Source organism: Equus asinus, chromosome 17, assembly GCF_041296235.1.
Source record: "Equus asinus isolate D_3611 breed Donkey chromosome 17, EquAss-T2T_v2, whole genome shotgun sequence".
NCBI classification, from domain to species: domain Eukaryota; kingdom Metazoa; phylum Chordata; class Mammalia; order Perissodactyla; family Equidae; genus Equus; species Equus asinus.
This window is the reverse complement of record NC_091806.1, coordinates 40,894,422-40,913,331: the sequence shown is the minus strand read 5'-3', so window position 1 is coordinate 40,913,331 and position 18,910 is coordinate 40,894,422. Positions and strand designations below refer to the sequence as shown.

The 18,910-nt window shown below is 48.3% G+C and overlaps 1 protein-coding gene and 6 non-coding genes across 10 annotated transcripts; all 7 read left to right on the top strand.

Annotated features, from left to right (window-relative positions):
* The first annotated feature begins 166 nt into the window (after positions 1-166).
* LOC123278184 (small nucleolar RNA SNORD22) lies at positions 167-293 on the top strand. Its single transcript, XR_006515437.1, has one exon. It is a non-coding gene; the product is annotated as a small nucleolar RNA SNORD22 (small nucleolar RNA).
* Positions 294-502: 209 nt separating this feature from the next.
* LOC123278177 (small nucleolar RNA SNORD29) lies at positions 503-567 on the top strand. Its single transcript, XR_006515430.1, has one exon. It is a non-coding gene; the product is annotated as a small nucleolar RNA SNORD29 (small nucleolar RNA).
* Positions 568-732: 165 nt separating this feature from the next.
* Positions 733-802, top strand: LOC123278181 (small nucleolar RNA SNORD30). The gene has a single exon (XR_006515434.1). It is a non-coding gene; the product is annotated as a small nucleolar RNA SNORD30 (small nucleolar RNA).
* Positions 803-1,061: 259 nt separating this feature from the next.
* On the top strand, positions 1,062-1,130 carry LOC123278182 (small nucleolar RNA SNORD31). Its single transcript, XR_006515435.1, has one exon. It is a non-coding gene; the product is annotated as a small nucleolar RNA SNORD31 (small nucleolar RNA).
* Positions 1,131-1,414: 284 nt separating this feature from the next.
* Positions 1,415-1,540, top strand: LOC123278183 (small nucleolar RNA SNORD22). Its single transcript, XR_006515436.1, has one exon. It is a non-coding gene; the product is annotated as a small nucleolar RNA SNORD22 (small nucleolar RNA).
* A 9,355-nt stretch (positions 1,541-10,895) lies between these two features.
* Positions 10,896-11,086, top strand: LOC123278175 (U2 spliceosomal RNA). The gene has a single exon (XR_006515428.2). It is a non-coding gene; the product is annotated as a U2 spliceosomal RNA (small nuclear RNA).
* A 1,738-nt stretch (positions 11,087-12,824) lies between these two features.
* WDR74 (WD repeat domain 74) lies at positions 12,825-18,902 on the top strand. 4 transcript variants are annotated; one of them, XM_070488035.1, is made up of 12 exons: positions 12,851-13,205; positions 13,288-13,394; positions 13,482-13,603; positions 14,927-15,069; positions 15,945-16,020; positions 16,149-16,295; positions 16,455-16,556; positions 17,486-17,586; positions 17,674-17,729; positions 18,073-18,218; positions 18,303-18,359; positions 18,680-18,902. In XM_070488035.1, the coding sequence occupies exons 4-12, from the start codon at positions 14,999-15,001 to the stop codon at positions 18,857-18,859; spliced, it is 936 nt and encodes a 311-aa protein (XP_070344136.1). In that variant the 5' UTR covers positions 12,851-13,205; positions 13,288-13,394; positions 13,482-13,603; positions 14,927-14,998; the 3' UTR covers positions 18,860-18,902. The 4 variants fall into 4 exon arrangements, with proteins under 4 accessions (XP_044605764.1, XP_070344136.1, XP_070344135.1 ...); XM_070488036.1 differs by having other exon boundaries at positions 13,101-13,205; positions 14,927-15,043; XM_044749829.2 differs by lacking the exon at positions 14,927-15,069 and having other exon boundaries at positions 12,825-13,205.
* The last annotated feature ends 8 nt before the right edge of the window (positions 18,903-18,910 follow it).

Genomic DNA, 18,910 nt, shown 5'->3' with positions numbered 1-18,910 from the left:
GGCTGGCCCGTATAGCTTTTTGGTTCCTCTTATTCCTTGTAGTGATGTTTCTTGATCTCGTGCCTCTTCTAGATGCCCTGTGATCTGCCCCAGGTCGACTCCTGTAAAGAGTGGAGAGTGGTGAGTGCTTGTGACTTTGCTGGTTGTAGCTTGCCCCAGAGTCCAGTGCCAGTGAGGAGAGCAAGCATCCTGTCTTAACCCCTGTTTAGCCCCAGAGCCAGTAATGGTGAACCCACTGGGGCTAACTGGGAGAGAGGATGAAAACTTGTTCCATAAGGAACGGTCCGAGGTACAGCAGGTGCCTGTCGAGAGCATTTGCTTAGCTTTTCTTGGCCCCTCCATTAACTGTAGGTAGAATAAATAGCTTTGGCTGTTGTAGATGCTTTGCTAATTACATGATTTTCTCATTCAGGAGCACCTTGTTTGTGTATACTACTGGAAAGCCTCCAGAATTGAAAGGTTAGTTGATAAATGTCTCTGTCTTGTGCCACCAAGTAGACAGTTTCTATGATGAAGCAAACTAGCTCACTATGACTTACAATGAAAACAAGTGAACACCTGAGAAACGGGGGAGACAGTGTGGGGCACTATGTGTAAGATGCCTTCACCCACAGCTTTGTCTTTCCCCAGGTGCTGTTACCAGTACCCTGCTTTTTTGCTCGAAGGTGAGTAATCACCATATGTTGGTGCATGTAGCATACTGGGTTGAAAAAAGCGCCTTTTTAGGCCTGTATATGTGATGACTTACATGGAATCTCGTTCGGCTGATAACTTGCTGTTGAGACTCGGAAATCTGATTTTCTAGGAACAGTGGCTTCGGTGGGAACAACTTTTAATGCAGGAGATAAGCATTACTGCTTCAGTCTCTTTTCTTTCAGGTCCAGCACCTTGTCGGGAGCCCAAGAATGATTTGAGGTAAATGCCTTCACAGCACTATCTGGTTGCTATATAAAATTTGCCACAGTTTTTCTGTGTGCGGTGCTTTGGTCTGGATGGCTCTTCAGACATACTGGCTTAACCCAAAGTCTAGCCGTTCCTGAACCACCTGTGACAAATTCCCACTCACCAGTGATGAGTTCAATACCGCCCCAGTCTGATTACTGTGACTGAAAGGTATTCTCTGAGCTGTGAGCTTGTCTTGGAGGGGAAAGTGACAACAAAAAGAAGTGAGTTGAATACAATTTACAGCCAATAAGAAATTTTTTGGGCTACCTGGTAGTTTCTGTAAGATGTCTGTTGAAACCTACATAGCTGATATAGATGTGTCTTTCTCCAAGCAGCAGGGCCTCTTGGGGATGCTCACTTAGTTCCCAATCATTCTTTTGCAGCGAAAGCATACGCCATATTTCTGCTCAACTCCAGTCTGAAGTTAGAGGTAAGTAAATTTAAACGCAAGGTGGGCCAAGTTAAAATTTCCCAGTGAAGAAACTTTCACACGTCTTACCTCCTGTCCTAGTCCCAGAGCCTGTAAAGGTGAACCCACTGGGGCTGGTTGGGGGAAAAGAGGAAAGCTTGTTCCAGAAGGAACTGTCTGAGGGATCATAAGGATTTCTAAACATTGGGAAAGGAAGAATAAATCACTTGCTTAAAAAATCATTTGTATAATTTTCTTTCAGGACTGAAGAAAGATCAAAGCGCATAAAATGGTAGGTATCTGTTCATATATTGGTGTTTAGTATTTAATAGACTGATAAATTTACCTGGTAGGAGGTAAACACTTGTAATGTTAACTGGTGGAGAGTAGACCCTTAGAAATTCATATAGTGCATATATTCTTTCCCATCCAGTAAGAAAACTCACTTTTTCTTTGTACAGGAATCCAGCTCTTGGAGGACATCGGAAAGGGAATTTTCAAGTTGTTTCTTGTACAACCTAGCTATTCAAATTGGCATATAGGAACATTTCAGCCTTTCTAAATAAAAAGGGTTTTTTTAATCGTCACTGATTTGTGTGTTTGAGTGGGTCTAGCTGAGAAGGAATTAACCTTGGAGAATTTGCTGTTACTGTCTGTACCCACTTTAGCCTGGCAGTTTGCCTGATGCTGCTTTGTCTGGCCCAGGGAAGCATTCAGGAAGCCTCCCTATTAGACCTTGAAGGGGTTTTTTTCACCTGTATGTGCTCTGCTGAAGCAGTCCTGCATGAAAAGGTGATGGAGTTTGAGTGATCTTCCAGCTGTGCCTTAAAACGACTTCAGCAGACTTGGGCATAGGCACTAGGAGCCAGTGAGGCATGGCAGTTAAGATCCTTTAGACTCAAAATTTGGTGTTTTAATTGTCCCACTTCTGTACATGAAGCTCCAACATGGTTTCTGTGGAATCGAACTGCACTTCTTTAAGATCAGGCCTACAACTGAACGTTAGAAGTCCTGTAGCAGTACCCATTTGGGTACCTGGTTTCTCCATGTTTTTCCCAGTCACTGAGTGTAAAGTGGGCCACTACTGATTGGCCTCTCCTTAATTTCAGCTCTGCACTTCAGCCTCACTGAAGCTACTCTTGCATTTCTGTTTCTCTAACAAGCCTCTGAGCCTCTACATTTATTCTTCCCTCTCTGGAATTCCCTGGATTCTTCAATGTAGGTGATTCATTGGAAGTCACTCCTGAGAGGCCTACCTTGATCAGTCGAGGTATGCTGTTGGTGTAAATTAACTAACTTGATTGAAATGGGCCTGCTTTTGTCTGTCTCCTACCGCCTGTTCTTTCCATGGGAAATGGATTTATGTCAAGTTCAGCTAGATAGGCGCACCTTCTACAACATGTGGCAGGGCTACTCAGGTGAATACTTGTTGGGTGAATAATACAATTCGCATTGAACATCCATCTTGATCTACATGTACTATTAAACATCTGAGTATAAATTTAGGAAGTGCAGTTCCTAAAGATAGATGAAAAAGTTCCTAAAGTTCCTAAGATAGATGAAAGGGTACTTGAAAACTTAGTCTTCATGTGAACAGGTGGCCTGTCCCTACACATACCCAAGGCAATGTTTTAGTTGGCTCTGGGCAAGCTGGCTTTGACTTGGGGTTAAATGAAGTATGGTAAGGGCAGTGGCACCATTGGTGGGTATATGTGTATGCCTAGGTTAATAATTCAACCTTCAGAGCAGGTAAGTAGTTTCTCAGACTTGGAATCTCAAATCTACATGGTTAACATGCACCCTAACCCCCATAAACACCCCAACCCACCCAACAATTCTGATGTAAGTTTGCAGATAATGACCACCCTTAGATTTCTCAAAATATTTGAAAGAATGGATACCAAATGGTGATGAATTAAGGGTTTCCCACATATTTCTACATTTCCACATGTAAATTTTAGAACAGACATCTTGTGTCAGAACTATAGAATAAGGGCAAGGTAAAGGAAATGTATTTTCTGCTCATTAAATGGTAGCCGTATGGATCTGAGAGTTGTCCACACAGTAATCACAGCCACAAGAATGGGAAGGCCAGCACTGAATGGGGATCAAGTAAGAGGACCCACCCAAGGCCCCTGGGGCAGCACCAGCATTTTAAAGGCTAGAGGAACAGCAGAGGAGAAACCCAGAAAGGCACTGTAAGCGGTGGGAGAACCTGCAGAGTGCTGATCTGGAAACGGGGACAAGAGCGCCCACACACCCCAGATGAATTGGTGTTAAAGCCATAAAGAGGTCACATGGAAGGGCCGGCCCAGGAGCGCAGCAGTTAAGTGGTACCTTCCACTTGAGCAGCCCAGGGTTCGCTGGTTTGATCCCGGATGTGGATATGGCACCGCTTGGCAAGCCATGCTGTGGTAGGCATCCCACATGTAGAGGAAGATGGGCACAGATGTTAGCTCAGGGCCAGCCTTCCTCAGCAAAAAGGGAGATTGGCAGCAGTTAGCTTAGGGCTAATCTTCCTCACAAAAAAAAAGGTCACGTGGAACTGAAAGTAACTGCAAGCAGGTCACTATGTGCAATAGGTCATCTCGCCCTCTCTCCAACCCTGGGAGGCACGTGCCAGAAGCATCCTTGGATGGAGGAAGAAACTGAGGCAAAGAAAAGATAAGCAACTTGCCCGCTGTCAGAGTTGGGATAGCAGGGGAGGATCAGTTGCCAAAGTCCCAGGGGCTTAACCGTCAGACCACGCTGTTCGCACTGGGAGTCTGGAGGCCGCTGTGAGTGTAACCCAGACCTGGGAAACAGCAAGGAAGTGATGGAACCAAAGCTAGACTGAGGCTGGCGAAGGGACCAGGCAAGATGCACTGGAAGTGTTTGGTAGAGAATGAAGCCTTGCCCCAACACTCACCATTTGGCAAATGAGGAAGTCAAATTAAGCCTGGAGTTATTGACTATTTAGGCTAAGAAATGAGAGTGGGACTGTATGGGGAAATGGGGGAGAGTGCCAGAATGAGTGAGCCCCAGCTCCTCACATTCCTTCTGTACACCAGTGACTCATTATGATATCTTTATCCTGGACCTCTTCCCTGAGCTCCTGGTACATCCAACCACCCCTTGACCTCCCCAGCTGATAGCCAGTCAGAGATTCAGACCCTTGATTCCCTGTCCTGTTCACGTCCGCTCCTCCCTAAGTCTCTCCACTGTGTTAAGTGGTAACACTGCCCACAACCTGCTCCATCCCAAACATAGCAATGTACTTGATATGAAGCAATGGGCTTGCTCTGCTCACCACCATCTGAGCCAATTAATCACACCGAGTTAGGGATCCAGAAAGGAAGTTTTAATTCAATTAGCCAGCATAGTCAGGAAGACAGTAGACTACTATCTCAAAATCTTCAAAAATTGCAGAATCTTGGGGCCAGCCCACTGGTGTCATGGTTAAGTTCACACACTCCACTTCAACAGCCCAGGGTTCATAGGTTTGGATCCTGGGTGTGGACATACACAGTGCTCTTCAAGCCATGCTGTGGCAGCATCCCACATACAAAATAGAGGAAGATTGGCACCGATGTTAGCTCAGGGCCAATCTTCCTCACACACACACAAAAAAATTACAGACTCTTGAGGTAGCTATATAGGAAAAATGGGCAGTGAGGGAGTGTTCCAGGGATGTTAGTCTTCCCACATGATGGGCTCCAGGTATCACATGGTTCCATTCTTCTGTCAGCTGTGATGGATACCTTGTAGGTGTGTTTCCCACCCGTGGTCAGCCTGTTCCTGGATAGAAACTCATAGAACAAAGTTTTAATTTATCAAGCTACGGAGGAGCACGTGCATAAGTGGAGGCCAAAAATGAGGAGAACATGTGAATTATTTTAGAGTACGTACAGAGCAGCAAGCAGTCACACAGAGGAGGGGCTGGGGCCATTTAGTGTAACAAGACGACCTCACTTAAATTCACTTACATACTCACCGGAGACCAAGGCCTTGCTCCTGTCTTTGTTGACTGCTCTTTGGTTACATTCTAGAAGAAGAGGGAGTGGCAAAATAAAACAGTCAACACATAAGATCATTTGAAATAGCACAGTGGTTCTCAACCAGGGGTGATTTTGCCCCTGGGGGACATTTAGCAATGTCTGGGGACATTTTTGGTTGTCACAACTTTAGGGGGTTGGGGGGGTACACTACTGGCATCTACTGGGTAGAGGCCAAAGATGCCGCCAAACACCCTGCCATGCACAGCACAGCTCCCTCTCTCCCACTCCCCAAACAATGAATTACCCAGCCCCAAGTGTCAACAGCGATGAGTTTCAGACACCCTGAGATGTATGATAAATGCCAGCAAAGAACACAAATCTGTGATGTGGTAAGAAAGGTGGTCAGGGAAGGCATTTCTGAGGACGTAGCATTTGAACTGAAACCTAAAGGAGAAGATGGGGAGAGCTGGAGGCAGAAGGGCCCAGGCTAGGAAATAGATGGAATGAAATGGAGTGATTCAGAATGTATTTTGGAGGTAGAAGCAACAGGATTGGCTGATGGAGTGGATGTGGGGGTGAGGTGAAGGGAGCATAAAGGATGTCCTGGTGGGAGGAGGAGGGAATCATTTTGGATATACAGTATGTCCCTCAGTATCTGCAGGGACTTGTTCCAGGAACCCCCACGGATATCAAAATCCAAGGATGCTCAAGTCCCTTAGGTGTATAAAATTGTAGTAGTACAATGAATACAGTTAGCCTTCTGTACCCGCAGATGCCAAAACCACAGATACAGAGGGCCAACTGTACTGAGTTTGAGATACCTCCCAGACATCCAAGGAGAGAGTCAAGTGAGGACGGTATGGCATAGGGTTTAGGAATGTGGGCTCCAAAGCCAGGCCACTTGGGTTTGGAGTCTGTCCCTGTCTCTGCCACTTAATAGCTATGTGACTTTAAGAAAGTCACCTCACCTGCTGCACCTCCATTTCCCCATCAGCAGAAGAGGGAAGATGATGATACCCGCTTATCCTTTAAGGTTGTTAATACACGTAAAGCACCAGGAAGGGTGCCGGGCACCACTGACCAGTCAGGGTGGAGACAGGGAATCGGTTGTCACCGGGGAATGGATGGGAGGGAAACCCAAGGCACTGGATGAGATCATTTCAGCAGAGAGTGTAAGTAGGAGTAGAAAATTTGAATTCCTAGAGAGCCAGGGAGTCAAAACAAATTGGCAAAGAGGGTGGGGTTGATGGCCAAGAGGAGAGTTGGTGCCTCTTTTCCAGGACCTGCCTAACTCCAGGTCAGAGTTGCCGTGAGGGAAAATGGGCCCAGGAACAGACATTTCTCCAAAGAAGATATACGATGGCCAATCGGCACATGAAAAGATGTTCATCATCGCTGATCATCAGGGAAATGCAAATCAAAACTACACTAAGATATCACCTTACACCCATTAGAATGACAAAAATAACTAAAACAAATAGTAACAAATGTTGGAGAGGTTGTGGAGAAAAAGGAACCCTCACACACTGCTGGTGGGAATGCAAACTGGTGCAGCCACTGTGGAAAACAGTACCAGTACGGAGATGCCTCAAAAAATTAAAAATAGAACTGCCATATGATCCAGCTATTCCACTACTGGGTATCTATCCAGAGAGCTTGAAGTCAGCAATTCCAAAAGTCCTATGCACCCCAATGTTTATTGCAGCATTATTTACAATAGCCAAGATGTGGAAGCAACGTAAGTGCCCATCAACAGATGATTGGATAAAGAAGATGAGGTATGTATATACAATGGAATACTACTCAGCCGCAAAACAGAACAAAATCGTCCCATTTGCAACAACATGGATGGACCTTGAGGGAATTATGTTAAGTGAAATAAGCCAGATAGCGAAGGACAATCTCTGTATGACTCCACTCACATGAGGAGTTTAAACCTGTGGACAAAGAGAACAGATTAGTGGCTACCAGGGGAAAGGCGGGGTAGGGGGTGGGCAGAAAGGGTGAAGGGTTGCACCTACAACACGACTGACAGACAATAATATACAACTGAAATTTCACAAGATTGTAACCTATCATTAACTCAATAAAAAATTTAAAAAAAAGAAAAGAAAAGAAAAGAAAATGGGCCCAGGATAGCCACTCTTAAGTCCTGGAGCCAGGGCTCTCTCGGACAGCCCTTGGACAGGCCTGCCCACAAGGGCCCCCAGGACCTCCAGATCCTCTTCCTTCACTTGATGTGGCCTCTTTTCAGGTGTTTGGACTCCTTCAGGCAGGTTCTTCTGTCTTTTTTAGGGCTGTGGTTGTTAACTTTTAGGTTAGTGAATGCCTTCAGGGGGCTCTACAAGTCCCCCTGGAAATTGTACGCAAAATTATGTAAGGCAGATATGTTTATTTGGGGAAAGCCTACAACAGATTCTCAACAGATTTGGGGAATGCAATAAAAATTAAAAACCTCTTCAAGTTGACAATGCATTTCTTTGATCTGCTTCATAGCGTGTTGTTTTTCAAGTTTATAACATCTTCCTCTCAAGAATGCCAAAAAAAAGGAAAGTCTAAAATTGTCTAATCGATTTATAAATATAGAGGGAAGTACCATTAAAAAAAGTTTAAAGAGTTAAAAGGGGGGGTGTAAATTGGAGAGGAGGTTGTTATAAGCCTTTGCACACTACTTGACAGTTTATATTAGTTTCATGAAAATAAAACATTGTTACAAAGTTTAAATGTACCCACATGGAAAGAATATTCTTCCCTTGGCCTCACTTTGCCTGTCATCAAGGTCAGTGAATCTCTGTGAACTCTTCCACTTCTCTCCATCTCTGCCATCACAGCCACCTTCATCTCTTGCCGCGAGGATCACGGGAGCCATCTCTCAGTTTTCCCCAGTAGACTATAAACATCATGAAGGCAAGGTCCATGTCTGATTTTGCTTATCGTTGTAGAGTGTCTGCTCAGTAAGCATAAGCAAATAGACAAATGGCCTCCCAAGGAGCAAATGTATTCACAAGTTCTTGTGGGACCCTTACTACCAGCCTTCTGTATCCACACAGCAAGAGGCAGGGATAATAGCAGAATGAGGGAGGGAGCCACTCCCACTTGCCTTTGCTTCAGAGGAGGAACAGGGCTACTGTTGACCTCTGAGACCCAATTGGGGAGCTGCCCACCAAGAGATCTGTGCTCCAGGACCCTTGGCTGCAGCCTGGGCAGAAGGACTGAAGCCTGCTCAGCTGGGCAGCTGGGGCCTTCCCCAGGTTGGATCTCGCAGAATTTGGAGCAGATTGGGATTGAAAGAAACTGAGGGGCAGGCCCAGTGGTGCAGTGGTTAAGTTCACACGTTCCACTTTGGCGGCCTGGGGTTCACTGGTTTGGATCCCGAGTGCGGACGTGGCACAGCTTGGCAAGCCATGCTGTGGTAGGCGTCCCACATATAAAGTGGAGGAAGATGGGCACGGATGTTAGCTCAGGGCCAGTCTTCCTCAGCAAAAAGAGGAGGATTGGCAACAGATGTTAGCTCAGGGCTAATCTTGCTCAAAAAAAAGAAAAAACGAAACAAATTTATTATCTTACAGTTCTGGATGTCAAAACTCCAAAATGGGTCTCACTGGGCTAAAATCAAGCTGTGTTAGCAGGGCTGCATTCCTTTCTGGAGGGTCTAAGAAAGAATCTATTGCCTTGCCTTTTCCAGCTTCTAGAGGCGCCCACACTCCTTGGCTGATGACTCCCTTCTATCTTCAAAGCCAGCAACGGTGCATCAAATCTTTCTCCTGCCGCTATGCTCTGACGGAGCCTCCTGTCTCCCTCTACTCCCTAATAAGGACCTTTGTGATTATACAGGGCTCACCAGATAATCCAAGATGATCTCTCCTTCTCAAATCCTTAATTTAACCGTAAATGCAAAGTGCCTTTCCCAGGGAAGGTAACACCTTCGGAGGTTCTGAGAATTAGGACAGGGGCATGTTTGTGGGGGTATCATTCTGCCCACCACACCCCCTTGATTCAGCCTCTCCCTGCAGCCTCCGGTTTTACTTAGGAACCTGTAGAAACTGCTTCTGTTTATTAACATAAGGGACACGGTGCTGAGAATTTTGTTCTCTAAAATCATAGATTACCAGAAACTCTGCTAGTTGAAATCATATCCATGAGAATGGAAGGCCCCACTCTTGCCTAAAGGACCTCAGCCATGCCTCTGCAAGCGCTTTTTTCTTTTCTGCTTTTTCTCCCCAAATCCCTCCAGTACATAGTTGTATATTTTAGTTGTGGGTCCTTCTAGTTGTGGCATGTGGGACCCCCCCTCAGCATGGCCCAATGAGCGGTGCCGTGTCCGCGCCCAGAATCGGAACCGGCGAAACCCTGGGCCTCCAAAGCGGAGCCCAGGAATTTAACCATTTAGCCACCTGGCCACGCCCCAGCCTCTTTTTTTTTTTCCATACAATGCAGGCGCTTTGACACAGAGACGTGGCCTCTATTTCTGGCCTCAGAGTAGAGCTTCAGCTAAAGAGGTTTCGAACAGAATCTTCCACATTTATATTAATAGTGTTTTCAAGGAAATAGGACCTCAAATCCGTTCTCAGCCAGGGCCGGATATTAATCCCTTTCATCCAGCCGGGCTTTGCTTTGAGCCTATAAGAAAAATTGCTTCATTTACATTTTACCTACACGGATCTCACCCCCTGCCTCCCGCCGCTGGATCTTGGATTTAGGACGAAGGAGCCTCCAAAACGTTTTTCTTGGTGCATCTTTTCCCCTTTGTGAAGTGCCAAGGGTGAGTGACGGATGGTACAACGGCAAGATGCAACAGGGGGTGGGTGGTGGGGTGGGGTGGGGAGGGGGATGTTACAAGTCAAGGGGAGGCGCAGAAGGGAGCCTGGAGCTCCAGGATGCGAGGGGAACGCAGTCCTAAAGGCCAACCTTCGCCGTCAGCTCTGGGCCCAGCGCACAAGGTGCCCTCGGTTTGCACAACCACTCCATAAACGCGTGTTATCCTTCCCCCACTTAACAAGGGAGAGGAGCCCAGGCAACACGCCTCACGTCCAGTCAGGAACTGGCGAGCCGGGATCCCAACTCAGTTCTTTGGACTGCAAAGCTGGCGCTCGCAACTGCGGCCTCTTCAAATAAATGTCCCGGATGGGGCACCGCCCCCCCCCCCCCCCCCCCCCCCCGCCCCGCCGCCCCTGCAATCGCTTATTGGAGACCACCGCCCAGCCGCCCCTAGGGAGCGTCCCAGTCTTCAGGCTGGAAGCCTAACGCCACAGTCTGGGAGAAATAGAGACCACACGGGCACTGAAATCACAGCATATGTGTGAACCAATCCCGAGAATGTAAAAAAGTGGAGAGGCGGGTTTATGCAAAGCCACCGAACGTGAGCAGGCAGGCGAAGCGGTAAAGAACCCTATTTAAGGTCTGTTTCCCAAAATCTAGCTATTATGGTGAAGGGAAAATAATGAGGAAATGAGTTTAGGAAAGAATACATTTTGAAAGGTAATGTAATCATTATGCCCTAAAAGTCACCACAACTGCGAAAGCTAAAGTAAGGGTAAGGCTGGCTGGGAGACAGTTCGACTGGTATCGCTTCTCGGCCTTTTGGCTAAGATCAAGTGTAGTATCTGTTCTTATCAGTTTAATATCTGATACGTCCTCTATCCGAGGACAATATATTAAATGGATTTTTGGAATTAGGAGATGGAATAGGAGCTTGCTCCGTCCACTCCACGCATCGACCTGGTATTGCAGTACTTCCAGGAACGGTGCACTCCCGCTTGGGGGAATAACTGGGGTTTGAAAGTAAGAATTAAAAATCCGTGGCCGCTAACGCAGAGCTGTACGCTACAATGTGTTTAGTTACGATATTGAGTAGGAAGTCATCAGTAACATTTGTTTCCACTTTGCGAAGCACATTAATTTCGGTTTTGGGGCATTTGGTAATAACGCTGGGTGAAGTGAAGCTACAGCGTAGTTAGTGTAATTAAAAGGTAGGGAAAGTGTTTAGCTACGGAAGAAAGTTGTTTTAGGTATTTCTTAAGCGTTAGGTCAGTGTTTACACTTTCCAGCGTGCCTGTGCGTTCTTTACTGCAGGACAGTTCACTCTAAGAAAGCTTTCGAAAGGGAAACTCGAACGCCAGCTAGGTTTTTTGGCTGTGCATCCACTGGCATTACTACTATATTTCTGGGAAGGGTGCACTCCTTTCTAAAGTCCTTATTTTGTCTTAAGTAAGAAAGTGCTTGGTCCTTCTGTCGTTCTTCAGCTTTCAGTTTTCCCCTAATAATAAACGGGAGGCCATTGGTCTAGCCGCATCAACCTTAGAACCCCGGGTGTGTTCCCAACTTTACAAGGGTAGACCTTCCAGCAGAGGAATGAATGGTTGGACGTCTCAAAAATAAAGGGAAATACAGAGGTATAGGATTCTAGGGAAATACAGAGTTTAGGTTTAATTTAAATAGCTTGTTGAGGGGCTGGCCCCGTGGCCGAGTGGTTAAGTTCCCGCGCTCTGCTGCAGGCGGCCCAGTGTTTCGTTTGTTGGAATCCTGGGCGCGGACATGGTGCTGCTCATCGAGCCCCGCTGAGGCCGCGTCCCACTTGCCACAACTAGAAGGACCACAAGGAAGAATATATAACTATGTAGCAGGAGGCTTTGGGGAGAAAATGGAAAAAAATAAAATCTTAAAAAAAAAAAAAGATGGGATATGTTACATAAGAAAGATGTTTTCTTTTTTAAGAAAATAAATAGCTTGTTGATACGCTCAACACAAAGCAGGGCTGTGTAGAAAGAGGTCAGCATCAGGTCTGGACTGCGAAGTAGAGCGAGGGTGCGGTTTCCTTGGTAATACAAAATTTAGAGAATGTGGAATGTTTATGCTCAGAACTCCTATCGGCAGCTCTGCAGCTGAGCTGGAAATCAAGGCTACTGCTTCGTGGAGGATTTAGATCCGCCAGGCAAGAGTGGGATGCTTCATTCATACAGCTATAATTTGAAATGAAGAAGTTTCTGATAGTCTCTGATTTCAGAGAACACAACCTCTCAGTAAGAAAACAGTACTCACTCAAGAAGGGGGCCGTTATGACATTTTAATTAATTAATTATTCTCAAGGAAGATTAGCCCTGAGCTAACATCCGTGCCCATCTTCCTCCACTTTATACGTGGGACACCGACCACAGCATGGCTTGCCACACAGTGCCATGTCCGCACCTGGGATCCGAACGGGGAAACCCAGGGCCACCTACGCAGAACGTGCGTACTTAACCGCTGCGCCACCAGCCCGGCCTGTTTTACATTTTAAAGTTGCAGCTTATGCTTGGGAGAAATATTGTTTTTGTTACCTTTGAAGATTTTCACTCTCAGTTTGAGCTAATTTTTTACCATCACCAAACTTCAATGTGAGGAAATGAAAACGATGCCCTCCCCGTCTTTCTTCATCCGTGTCTTTTATACTCGAGGTTGAAGCCATGCGCCTCATGAGTGATCTGAATCGTTTCTGAAGGGGGCGCTTGTCTTGCACAGAAAACGTTTTCCGCGATGCTTTGGAGGACGGACAGGGACTAGGCCTGGCTCGACCGGCGTCGCGGTCCAGTTAGGCGGCGTTCCACTTCAAGTATGAAATGGTCAGGTTACTCCTCAACTCTCCACTGTCAATCTGCAAGCGTCTCCAGACTTCGTTCTCGTAAAGCAAAACCAGCCGCAACAGGCAAGGGATCTTCGCTCTTCCAGCTCTTTAAACGCCCAGGAACGGCGTTCGTCGAGGATGGCTCTCGGCGCGCTCCGGTGACGCAGACGCTGCGCCGGAAGTGCGCGCTGCCGGCCCTCGGGCTCCGTGATGGCGGCTGCTGGGGCGCGCTGGAACCATGTGTGGGTCGGCACTGAGACTGGGATTCTGAAAGGTGCGTGGCGCGGCCGGGCGTCGGGAAGTGCTGGGGGTCGTCCTCTCGCGTCCCCGACGCGACTGACGCCTGCGACCCGCAGGGGTGAACCTTCAGCGCAAACAGGCGGCGAACTTCACGGCGACGGGACAGCCGCGGCGCGAGGAGGCGGTGAGCGCCCTGTGCTGGGGCGCCGGCGGCGAGACTCAGGTGAGCGGCCGCTGGCCGGGCCGGAGCTGGGGGGTCGGGGCACGGCGGCCTCGCTCTCCTCGCCATCCTGCCTTCTTCTGCCCGCAGATCCTGGTGGGCTGCGCCGACAGGACAGTGAGGCACTTCAGCATCGAAGAGGGCAGATTCCAGGGCCAGAGGCACTGTCCCGGAGGGGAGGGCACGTTCCGAGGGCTCGCCCAGGTGGACGGGTAAGACTGAGCCCCTCGCCGAACGCTCAGGTCGTAGGGAGAACGTTGAGGCTCCCACAGGACGGCCGAATAATAGCCATCAACCCTTAGGTGAGACGGGCCTGGGCTGGGTGACAGGGACTTGTGTCCTGTCTTCCTTCATTCATAACAAACATTTATTGAACACCTACTGAGTTATAGGCATTGGGCGAAATGCAAGGGCTACAGGTAAACCAGACACCCATAGTACAAGCCTTCCTAGAGTTTGCATCTTCCAGCGTTTTTCTCCTGGCTCCATAACCTTTTGGGTGATCCTGAGCAAGTCATTTAATAGTTTAGAATATGCTTTTTAAAATTATTTTTTATTTTTATTTATCTTTTTTTTGTTTTTTTTTGAGGAAGATTAGCCCTGAGCTAACATCTGCTGCCAATCCTCCTCTTTTTGCTGAGGAAGACTGGCCCTGAGCTAACATCCATGCTCATCTTCCTCTACTTTATACGTGGGATGCCTACCACAGCATGGCTTGCCAAGCGGTGCCATGTCCCCACCCAGGATCCGAACTGGCGAACTCTGGGCCTCCGAAGTGGAATGTGCGAACTTAACCACTGCGCCACCGGGGCAGTCCCTAGAATATGTTTTTAGATGGAAAGTTAACAATCACCAAGGTGCTGAAGCTCCCAATGTTGGATAGGAAAGTGCGAGAGATTAGGTTACTGGCCTAGTTTTCTTCTAAAGACGGAGAGAGAAGACTGTGAACAGGCTGTGTAGGTTTGGTGGTGTTAATTCTGACAGGTCACATCTGAAGAAGGCTCTTTGGGGGTGAGATGTTTGAACTGGGCCTCAAAGGATGGGTAGAATTTTGACAGGTGGAGAAAGGGGTAAGGGCATTCTAGAAAGGGCAGAGGCCAAGGATTGGTGTCAGGCTAAAGGGTACACTTCGGGGAAGATAAATAGCATTTGGGGGTTGAAGCCAAGGCAGCATTTTAATACAAGACGGGCAAAGTAGGTTGGGATTAAATGTAAAGGGCTTTGGGGCCGGCCCCATGGCCCAGTGGTTAAGTTAGCGCGCCCTGCTTTGGCGGCCCAGGGTGTCGCTGATTCGGATCCTGGACATGGACATGGCACCGCTCATTTAGGCCATGTTGAGGCGGTCTCCCACATGCCACAACTGGAAGGACCTACAACTAGAATATACAGCTATGTACTGGGGGGATTTGGGGAGAAAAAAGCAGGAAAAAAAGAAAAAGATTGGCAATAGTTGTTAGCTCAGGTGCCAATCTTTTTAAAAAAAATGTAAAGGGCTTTAAGTGGCACGCTGAGAGATTTGCACTTCTGTTTTGTAGGTGGTGGGGTGTTATTGGATTTTGAGTGGGAAGTGCTATAGTCAGAGCTGTGAGCCTGTGGGACTGTGGAGGATGGATTGGAGAGAGAGCATCTGGGAGACTGTTGCCACAGCCCAGGCAAGCGATACTGAGCCTGAACCAAGGTGGGGAAGGTGGGCAGATGTGAGAAAGAGCATAGGCTCAGGCATACCCATCCTGGGGAGAGACTTGCTTGGGCTTTAAGGGAGGGGTACTACCTCTTCTTCTTTCTTTCTTTCTTTCTTTCTTTTTTTTTTTTTTTTTGCTGAGGAAGATTAGCCTTGAGCTAACATCTGTACCAATCTTCCTCTACTTTATATGTGTGTTGCCACGACAGTGTGGCTGACAAGTGGTCTAGGTCCACACCCAGGATCCAAACCTGTGAACCTGGGCCACTGAAGCCAGGCCACCAAAGTGGAAGGCGCCAAACTTAACCACTATACCATAGGTAGGGCCGTCCCTGGGAGGGGTACTTTGAGAGAGAGTGTGATATTTAGTGTCTGGAACCCAGAATAGGGAACTCAAGAGAAGAAGCTGGTATTTACTTTGGCCAAATCCTAAATCCAGACCAGTCCCATTTCAATACTTTCAGAGCTACTGATCCTGACCCCTTGTGACCAACTCAAGATTCAGAAAGACTATCAGGGTCAGAGTCCCCAGATGTAGCTGTGGAATAGCAAAGGTGTCCTGCTCTTCACTGTCACAGGCTTGATTTCCAGCTCTGGTTCTGGCATTTATAGCTGAGTGGGCAAATTTTTTAATTTTTCAGAGTTTCAGTTTCATCACTTATAAAACTGGTAAACCCTCACCCTGTTGAGGAAATTGAGATAACAGACAGGGAAGCTGGGAGCTGTCAAGCCCTGCCCAGACGTTTGTCACTTAGAGTCTTCTTTAGGAACAAGGAATCTAGTTAATATGAATTTGGGGATGGGTTGACTGGGGCCTAGAAAACTCTTAGACTTTTTTTTTTTTAACCTAACTCTATTCTTTCTGCCTGCAGCACCCTCATCACATGTGTGGATTCTGGGATTCTCCGAGTCTGGCATGACAATGACAAAGAGGCATCCTCTGACCCAGTGAGGCTCCCCTTCCCTGATCCTGATGGTTGGGGAAGGCAGGGGCCAGCATAGGAGCCAAATGAGGGCTTTGGGGAAGAGGATTAAGGACTCTGGAACTGACTCTCATCTCCCATTTTTTTTTTCAGCTCCTGGAGCTGAGGGTGGGCCCTGGGGTGTGTAGGATGCGCCAAGACCCAGCACATCCCCATGTGGTTGCCACAGGTGGGAAGGAGAATGCTTTGAAGGTGTGGGATCTGCAGGGGTCTGAGGAGCCTGTGTTCAGGGCCAAGAATGTGAGTGGTGGGGTTGGGGAGGGGCTGGGTCTGAGGTCCAGGGAGGCTGAGGCCACTGACTATGAGTCAGAGACCAGGTGGGCTTTAAGGGATGATAATGGAGGGCCGAAGGAAGGGCCACAATGAGCCCCTCACACCTCTGTCCTCCACCTATCCCAGGTACGGAATGACTGGCTCGACCTGCGGGTTCCCATCTGGGACCAGGACATACAGTTCCTCCCAGAGTCACAGAAGCTCGTCACCTGTACAGGGTACCACCAGGTGAGGCGCTGCCCTACCCCTCTCTCCTCCTGGTATTAAGCATCCTCCTAGAGAAACAGCCTCTCTGTGCGGGCTCAGCCCCCGTCGTTTGGCACAGCTGCCTTTCTCACCGTCCTTCTCTCCCTGAGCTCTCAGAGGAGGGAGCACTCCCACATCCGTTCCAACCCTGTGGCTGAGCCAGTGACCTTCTCTTACTGCATTCTACGATGGAGTTTCCTGAGCTATGACTGTTCCTTTTCCTCCCACCTGGAAGAAAGGAGAAGAAGGGAGTGTTCCTTTCACAGTAGAATCACATGGTGCAGGTGTCAAGAGAGGACGTTGGACTGGGTGTCAGGAGAACTGTTCTGGTCCTGATGTAGCCTCTGGTTTGCTTTGGGACCCAGGCCTGATGCTCCCCTCTCTGGCCTCAGCTCCTCCACTTTACAGGAGGAGCCCCACTGGGGATCTTGACAGCTGGTCTCATTTGAAGTCCTAAGACCCAGACAAGGCTGAGTCACTATTTGCCCTGTTTCCTTTGCTCCTGCATATTGAAGTCTGATCAGTGCCTCTGCTCAAAACACGTGCGGACTTCCTCTCCTTCCTTGTTGAGGCTAAACTTCTCTGCTTGAAATGTAGCACCCTGACAATGGGATGGACTTGCATTTCCATCCCAAGATGGGAGTATGGGGGAATGGAATGCTCACACATGCAGACTACAGGAATGTGCCACCCCCCAACCTGGGAGACCTCTCTCCTCAGCCCTGAATGGACAGCAGCTCTCCCCACCCCTCAACACTCAGTGAAGAAGGATGCATTTCAAATGAGAAAGTTTCTCTAAGAGTGGGTCATAACAAGAAAGCAGTGTATGAAGGAAGGGGTGAAGATGTGGAAAAGCCAGAGGTGGGTATGTGGGGTGAGGGCACTCTTGTGATGCCTCAGTCTTCTTCCAGGTCCGTGTCTATGATCCAGCTTCCCCCCAACGCCGGCCAGTCCTAGAAGCCACCTATGGAGAGTACCCACTGACAGCGATGACCCTCACTCCTGGGGGCAAGTGAGTGTTTAGAGGGTAAAGAGTGGGGCTCAGGAAGGACTCCAGAAAGCTCCTGCTGACCCCACCTGCCTCTGCTCTCCTCCTCAGTTCGGTGATCGTGGGGAACACTCATGGGCAGCTGGCAGAAATTGACCTTCGGCAAGGTGAGTGGACTAGGGAGCCTTGGGGGAGGGGAAGGGGTGGGAGGAAGGGCAGGATTCACTCTCAGAGGGTGCAATGGAGTGGTGAGCCCTCCTTCAGGTGCAGATTGCCTGGGTTCAAATCTTGGTTTCACCAAAAGCTTTGACCTTGGACAAATTACTGCATCTCCCTGTGCCTTAGTTCCTTCTCCCGTAAAATGGAGATATCATTAATATCCTCCATAAAACTCCTCTCTCAGCATTATGTTGAGGATTAAATATTGAAACATAAAGTGATTGAATAGTAAACACTCAATAAATGGTCGTTGGCTGGTCAGCTAGCACTGATGTCTGCCCTCTTCTCCAGGGCGCCTACTGGGCTGTCTGAAGGGGCTGGCGGGCAGTGTCCGAGGGTTGCAGTGCCACCCTTCAAAGCCCCTCCTAGCCTCCTGTGGCTTGGACAGAATCTTGAGGGTACACAGGATCCGGAACCCACGGGGCCTGGAGCATAAGGTGAGAGCCTGCTGCCTCCTGTTCCCACCTTTCATGTTTCTGTTTCAGCATGCTTGGCTCCTTAAGACCCCTCATCTTTTGCAGGTTTATCTCAAGTCTCAACTGAACTGCCTCCTCCTGTCAGGCAGGGATAACTGGGAGGTAAGCAGTTGGGTCTGGGAATGTGGGACCCAAAGGCATAGATGTGAGGATTTCCCTGTGGAGAGAAAAAGGAAGCAGTTGGAATACAGACCTGGCACTGTCCATCGACCTGCCAAGTTACTTAATTTCTCTGAGGGGTGTTAATAGTTATAATCCTGACAGTGTTACTGCCAAGGGTGAGCAAGGAGCATGGATGAGAATGGTTTCTGGGAGCAGGACATAAAAGGGGTGGTGCCTGGAGAGATTATTTCCAGCTAGAGCCTCCTTCCCTGAGTCTGTTGCTGTGCCCCTGACTCCTAAGCTTTTCTCCCACTCACCAGGATGAGCCCCAAGAGCCTCAAGAGCCCAAGAAGGTGCCCCCAGAAGACACTGAGACAGATGAACTTTGGGCATCCTTGGAGGCAGCTGCCAAGCGGAGGCTCCCTGATTTGGAGCAGACCCAAGGGGTTCTCCAAACCAAACGGAGAAAGAAGAAGCGGCCTGGGTCCACTAGCCCCTGAAGAGCCTGTGCTCACTTTGTAAATAAAAAGCTCAACACCGCTATGACTCTC

Bases quoted from the DNA above. Each gene is read 5' to 3' on its own strand.
- WDR74 (XM_070488034.1), top strand. From the start codon at position 13,142: ATGGCGGCTGCTGGGGCGCGCTGGAACCATGTGTGGGTCGGCACTGAG. The intron at 16,296-16,454 runs GTGAGTGGTGGG...CACCTATCCCAG, and splicing joins CTGTGTTCAGGGCCAAGAAT to GTACGGAATGACTGGCTCGA. The intron at 16,557-17,485 runs GTGAGGCGCTGC...GTCTTCTTCCAG, and splicing joins CCTGTACAGGGTACCACCAG to GTCCGTGTCTATGATCCAGC.